The sequence below is a fragment of the Andrographis paniculata genome, unplaced genomic scaffold (assembly GCF_009805555.1).
Source record: "Andrographis paniculata isolate CXL003 unplaced genomic scaffold, ASM980555v1 Contig147END, whole genome shotgun sequence".
NCBI classification, from domain to species: Eukaryota; Viridiplantae; Streptophyta; class Magnoliopsida; order Lamiales; family Acanthaceae; genus Andrographis; species Andrographis paniculata.
The window spans coordinates 17,941-24,930 of NW_026137421.1; the positions used below are offsets into that span (position 1 = coordinate 17,941).

Here is a 6,990-nt window from a genome sequence, read left to right on the forward strand (position 1 = left end):
AATGTACTGATTTCGAACACTCTACAACAAATACGAAAAGCACTGCAATTAGAACTATAGAGCACAAAGTAAGTATAATCTATAACATGCTATATAATATAAAGGAAAAACATTGAAAAAACAAAAGCGCTAAATGTACTAATTTCGTACACTCTACAACAAATACGAAAAACACTGTCATTAGACCTATACAGAGCACAAAGCACTACCAAAAAAACTGTTTTCTATTACGGCCGGAAAATCGTAACAAAAAGCCATATTTCGTGCAATTTGCGTATTTGCTACGCCTTTGTTACGACTTTTTTCCGTAATGTGTACTCGCGTAACGAATGTTTTTTGCCACGCCACTTTTCGTAACTATTACGATCGGTCAACGCTCCCTGAAGTATGGTATTTGTTACGATGTTTGTTATGACTTTTCTCTCGTAACGAAAGGTAGATCCATCCGCGCGTGTGGCAGGACTTTTAGTTACGGTATTTGTTACGGAAGTTCCTCGCGTTACAAGTGTTTTCCATTGACCGGTTGTCAGAACTTGGTTTTTGTTACGACTATTTGTAACGGCATTGAACCCCGTAAAAAAAATATTACCTACTTATAGTCACGAAACCGTCTGTAACAACAAATATCCAAAGACCACTTTTTGTTACGATTTTCTGGCCTTTTGTTACGGAAAAATAGCGTATTGTGAAAAACAGGGGGTACGCTGCAATTGAAATTGTTCGTAGCAAATGGACCTGCTGTGATGCGTATGATACGAAAATAAATTACGAATACAAAGATTGCTATAAACATCATCATCATTACGCCCCGCGCAAACATTAATTCATATTAAAATCTGAATTCCATACCTACCAACAAAGTAAAGCAACCCATAGAACAAGCCTACTAGTATCTACACATCAACAACCTGTTCCGCAAAACGTGCTTAACAGTTCAAACACAAGTAAACAACGCAATAAGCAAATACGGTTATCCATCAATCCCATTAGGCACATTTTTCACCATACGAATTCAAACCACAAAGGTCTACGCATCAATTCCAGACATAGTTCAACAAAAACTCAACACAATCCATCCAAAGACAGGTTCGACATTCAATCCATATGACAAACGGGGCAATTAACATGGGTGTATCGGTACCAACATTTCAAGCCCGGCGCATGAGCTGCAATTGCCAACACAGAGATTACTTTAAGTCATACTTCTTATAAATTTCGGAAGGCAATACAAGAAAGGTATTAAAGTAGATCCTTACGTCCTTGTAGCTCCACTCAATAGGATCTTCGCCGACGACATCGCGAAGGGTAGTCGCCCCAGAAATGGTCGGCAAAATAAGGGGTGTGTCCGGGACTGACGCGGATGTCACGAAGACCTTGACCAAGGAAAGTGTGTCACCTACAGCATTCACAAGAGCAATTTTTGATTACATTCAAGCATATATATCAACAGACGTTCGAACTGTATATATAACATGTCATAACACAGACATTATAAGTGTAATACTTTGGAACTAGAACAAGAGGAGTACGTACATTCAGACATGTCGTACAGTACATGGTATTACATTCACGAGTTAGGTAGCGAAGCACATTATACCCTAATTTCCTATGTAATTGCAGCTTGATCTTTAAACCAAACATCCTTCAATAAACATGGGTCGTCATAATAGCAGTTATTTTACCACCCCTACATTAACAGTCTACATCGCTTTGGAAATCCACGGATCGTATCATTGTATACTTCTACACTTAGTGAATCCATGCTAATACGCAATATGAGGCCTGAACAGTCACGAAAACCTACGATATCTCGCTGAGGCATATTAAAAGTTTAATTAAACATCCTCAAAGATACCGGACCAACATGGCCCAGGGGGGCAGAGCAGAAGTCCCTCTGCAACAACTTTTTTCTCACCGGTGCGGGAAAATAGAAGCACATGTGTGCCGACCTACAACAGACAGGGCATATGAGTTGGATAAGGTAGTACGCAGTCAAGAGTAGCCTAAATTAGACACTGCACTGATTTCTAAGAAACTCCAGGACGTCACGGAATCATACCGTCATGCTTGGCTCGGACACAGGCCTGGGAATCTCAGGGACTGAATCAATACGAGATGTGCCCTATCATATAACATGCCGATCATGGTAAATTCCTTCGCCATCCAAATCTCATGGGATACTCATACCAAACAGGTCAGGGATTATGAATACTTACTGCCTGGCCAGTAACCGCTCCGGAGTTTCTGTGCATGAATGCATACACATCAGCCTTGATGGTTTTGAACTCATCCATCATTGCCTTCAGCTCCTCCATTCCATTCTGTAGTTGTTCCCACCCATGCTGGAATGCTACACTGTCTGTTAAACCAGTTGACTCGCTGCGGGGATGAGCTGAACTTGCCGCACTGTCGACCTTTGACCGCTTCTTAATCTTTCCCCCAAGGGCCCGTCGGTACAGAGTCTCCCGAACAGAGGGAGTCCGCCCTTCAGGGGGAACCTTGTTTAGCTCATTCTGTAAATAAGTCTGCAGGAAAGATTTAAGTGAGGCCGAACTTGCTCTTGTTGTTAGAGATGTAAATACTGACTGAATTGTAACTAAGTTGGGAACGAATTTATTCTACCAATATCTCCTCGGTTTCTTGGTCATCCTTTCCCTTGCCTTGTGTGCGACTGGAAATCCAAATCTCCAGATTGTCGGGGTCCTTCCCCTTTGCCTTGATCTGCAGCAATACAAGGCCTTCTGTCATCGAAAACATAATGAAATACAGGAGAGGAAAATATGGGGATGGAGCATGACATGACTAATTACTTAATTGTAATAAAAGGTACCTCCTCTGCCAGAGTCGTGAATGACTTCCGCCCAGTACGATGTGGAAAGCTTCTTTTCGCTACGTTCGACGCATTTTTCTTGGATTGAAGCTACGTCAATCAAAGTTATTTAGTTCTCAGTCCATGCCCGTGCAGATTTAACGTATATTAATTTGGCATGTCCCTATGCGTACCTTCACCTTCTCGTCGCGCCAATACTCAACCAACTTCGGCCACTGATCGGGCACAATCCTGCTTGAGGGAACCTTCTTCAGTGCTTCTTCATCGTCCTCGATCGGATTGAAGTAAGTTGATTTGATGCTGTATTTCCAGTGCCTCCAAACTTCCCTTAGGTCAGCCAAGACCACTTTCTCTGCTGAGTCTGGTAATCCGCTGTTGCTCTGGAATGCCGTTTCACACGGTTTCCACCAGGTCCGGAGAAGATGGTAGGGCCATATATAAGAATCTATATGAAATAAAAGAACTTTCAATTTAATGAAGTATGCATCACCTGAACCTCCATCCATGCACCCTGTCTCTTCGTCTCCGGTATCTCAGCGAACGTGGGGTAATGTAGAGGAAGTCGAGCTCCGTTGCGTGCAATGACCCCAATGGCTGTCTTGTACTCGTTTACGTCGGGTCCGACGATGCTTTTACCATCCGGCGATGTGAATACAAGCATCCTGTGATCTTTTCCCCATCCACGCGGCATTCGTGCCGCCCCTCTCCCCTGCTTTTTCTTTGACGAACCAGCTGACACAAATAGGAGATTACATGTTCTAATAAGGATATTACATGCAAAATATGAAGTCACTAAATGTAATCGGTAATCTTTGAAGGCTAATTTCCAAACCGTCGTGCGATGTCATCTCGTCCAATGGTGCCATATTGCCCGCCTCTGTTCCTGTCATCAGAGTGGGGTCGGAGCCTGGCCCTTCATCCAAGAGTGGCATATCACTCTCTGCAGTCTCCATGTCTTGCGTCGGCGGAAGTGTCTCGTCATCTGCTTGTGTGGGGGGGATTGTATCATCGTCATCCTGTGTCAGTGCCGTCGGATCAAAAAGTGATGGAACATCCCTATCATCATGTTCCTGTTGGGGTTAACAGTGTCAGCCTATTGTAGTGTTATACTGAGAGTTCAAATAAGGACATGCTTTCGGCAAAGGAACCACATTACCTCCAAAGGGCCCTCTGAATCCTGAAGCACTGCCCTTCGAGTGGAAGATGTTGGCTTCATGCTTTGACCACGAGCATCGCGCTCTTTCTCCCACTCTGATGTGATGGACCGGAGTCGCTGGAGCAGTGGCGAGACCCGAGATCCCTTCCGTTTTGTCACTTTCTTTGTGGGATTGCGGATGGGCGATGGATTCCTGCTTGCGGGATGAGTTGCCTCTAGGGGGCTGTTACGTGCGGATGCCCGGGTAAAACGTCTTGCGGGAGAGACTGCCGGATCCTGTGACCCTCCAACGGCACCACGTTGAGATTTGCCCATAACCTGCAAGACACCAGTGTTAGTTGGCAGTATGAAAACGTATATTAGGAGAAAATCAAAACACGTTTGTCATATTCTGATATTAATCAACATAAATTCAAGCATGATGGTAGCTCATCCAACACTAAACATACATCCGAAAGATTCCTACCTTCTAAATCATAAAAAATATGAACAAAAAAACTAGGACAGAATGAAGGTTAAACAATCAAGCTACTACATTTCATTAAAAAGATATATAATTGAAAACACAACAATAGGTGACAAGTAGAAAAACAAGAAAAACTCCTCGGCCCACTTAAACATATTACCCTACCGTACAACTATATCAAACATTCAATTGGAGAAAATAAAATTTAAAAATGAAAGAAATTGGATGGAATGAATATAAAAGATAATTTTTTTTTAAAGAACCTCTTTAATTAAACTAATATATACTAAATATATATATCACAAAATTATCTATATATCTTATATATACATAGGAACGCACAGACCCAAACTAAAAGAAACCTACCAAATCCAACCATCCAAAGCCTAAACATGATTACAAAAACCATAAAATCCCAAGCAATTCGGCAACTCAAGCCATACCAACCTCCCACAACTAGACTAGATTAACAACAAACCCACTCCTTGAGAATAAATATCTCCTATAACCAATATTGCACCAATCATCCAATCCATGATCTCCAAACCGCAAACTCAAGCGCAAGGATATAACAAGCCACCAACCAAAAGGAAGAATCAACCAAAGATCACACCTGATATGTTCAATCCTCAATGCAAAGCCAACAATAAAAAAATCTACCTCCAAGAATCAAACTCACAATATCAAAACCAGAGATGAACTTCCACTGCACCTGCCAAAGGAAACAACAAATCAAATAATGGACTGCTTGGATCAATCCAGCCTCCAATTCCATGACTTAAAGAAGCATCAAAATCAAATAAAACAAAAGTCACCAGCAACTCAGAGTTGAGGAGAATACCAGTCTAGATAAAAAAATAATGAAGTGGAATATCAAATGGATGCATAAGAATCCAAGATTCTTCCTTCAATGTTGCACACCCGAAAAACCATGCTGCCAACACCAACTCTGCACACCCCTCGCACTACTCAGTTACCTGGATGACTGTCAATCAAAATCTGATTTGAATAACTTGCCCATGCACCAACCTATTCGATCAAAGACAAACTACCATACACCAATATCAGCCTCCAACTCCATGACTTCAAGAAGCACCAAAATAAAATAAACAGAAGTCATTGGCAACTCAAAACTGAGGTTACTACCACCCAAGATATATGCATGAAACCAACACTTTCCAAGAATGATCACAACCAAATCGAACACAAATCACAACCATCTCACCAAAATTCTCACAATCTAGAGTGACTCAACTGCCACACACAAACAACAAGAAGAGCAACAAAGGCCAACAACCAAAACAAAATGCAGACACCAAAATAAAACAAGCCAGGTGAATGAGACATAAATAAACCAGAACATAGATTAATTGAATCATCAACCACAATCAATTTAAAGCTGAAAATTGACTCACAAGGCTGATGTAAAAATACTTAGAGAAAAATGTTTATGCTCGTTCTCTTATCTTAACTTTTCCAAATTTGCTTTGCTGGTCTAAACCTTCTTCTTTTTAATTTAGCAAACTCCTATCCAAGAAAATAAATATATATATATTATATTTCAAACCTATGGAAGCTACCCTGTAAGAACTGAAGAAAAGAGGAAAAATGCTAGAAGACAATACATGTATAAAGAGAGTAACAAATATAATTCAATAAAAGACTTTAATTTGATGCCATATCACAAGTAAGAAAAAGGCCCGCAGCGAGCTGATTTATTTTGTTATCCAATAAGAAGCCTACAATCTTATCAACTCGGAAGATATATAGAGTTGGTTTTGGATCAAGGGGGAAGAAATTAGCCGAATGAGCAATTGATCGAGCAGGTGGAGTGCAAGCTGAAGAGGCAGTTACGGAAGGGTAAGTTTGGGGATGGAGAGAATACCTACCAAATCAACCCGAACTTCATACTCAACTAACTAGTCAACACCATCAACACCGATGAAAATGAACAATAATGTACATAAAAATGGGGAAACAAATGAGAGGACAAATGACACTTATAGGGCTAGGAGGGTGAGGACACCTTCGCCGTCAAGGGGATAGGTGACCAATTGTCCCTGAAGAGGCATTGGAGATGGCGATTAAAAGTCATGACACCATTGTCGGCGCTCGACTCATAGGGCGAAGGATAGGGAACCTTTTTGATTCTCAAAACTATAAGCGAATCAACCATAACAGATGGTCAACAAAATCGAAGGACATATCGAGTACCAAAATAAGTTGGTGGTGGCTCCTCAACTCAACAGTGGTGAGCTGTGACGGCTGACGAACACCTTCGATTTCACCGGAAGGATGTAGGGCTTCGAAATCGCAATGTCTATGAAGATGAGTGGAATAATTTTTGAAAGTGTGAATATTGTATAACTGAGGATATAAAAAGCATATGTTATTTGTTTTTTTTAATTTATTTTAATATAATTAAAATAAATAATTTTTTTATTAATAAAAATCATTTTTTTTCCTTTTCTTTAAATTTATTTTAATATAATTAAAAAGAATAATTTCAAAAATAAATTTATACACCATTTGTTACGA

The 6,990-nt window shown here is 40.6% G+C and overlaps 1 protein-coding gene and 1 long non-coding RNA gene across 2 annotated transcripts; both read right to left on the minus strand.

Moving 5' to 3' along the window:
* Positions 1-827: 827 nt before the first annotated feature.
* On the minus strand, positions 828-1,527 carry LOC127257843 (uncharacterized). Its single transcript, XR_007840157.1, has 2 exons — positions 1,257-1,527; positions 828-1,166 (listed from the first exon to the last, which is right to left on the minus strand). It is a non-coding gene; the product is annotated as an uncharacterized LOC127257843 (long non-coding RNA).
* A 160-nt stretch (positions 1,528-1,687) lies between these two features.
* Positions 1,688-6,628, minus strand: LOC127257847 (uncharacterized). The gene is made up of 15 exons (XM_051284343.1): positions 6,479-6,628; positions 6,342-6,371; positions 5,430-5,481; positions 5,113-5,229; positions 4,819-4,838; positions 3,987-4,304; positions 3,663-3,900; positions 3,321-3,562; positions 3,004-3,210; positions 2,831-2,920; positions 2,623-2,721; positions 2,217-2,525; positions 2,060-2,122; positions 1,865-1,949; positions 1,688-1,782 (listed from the first exon to the last, which is right to left on the minus strand). The coding sequence occupies exons 1-15, from the start codon at positions 6,626-6,628 to the stop codon at positions 1,688-1,690; spliced, it is 2,115 nt and encodes a 704-aa protein (XP_051140300.1).
* Between the last annotated feature and the right edge of the window lie 362 nt (positions 6,629-6,990).

Coding starts and splice junctions, on each gene's coding strand:
- LOC127257847 (XM_051284343.1), bottom strand. CDS start 6,628: ATGGTTGATTCGCTTATAGTTTTGAGAATCAAAAAGGTTCCCTATCCT. Junction 5,482..6,341: donor ATGAAGTTCGGGTTGATTTG/GTAGGTATTCTC, acceptor TTGATCGAATAG/GTTGGTGCATGGGCAAGTTA. Junction 2,722..2,830: donor TCACGACTCTGGCAGAGGAG/GTACCTTTTATT, acceptor GTATTGCTGCAG/ATCAAGGCAAAGGGGAAGGA.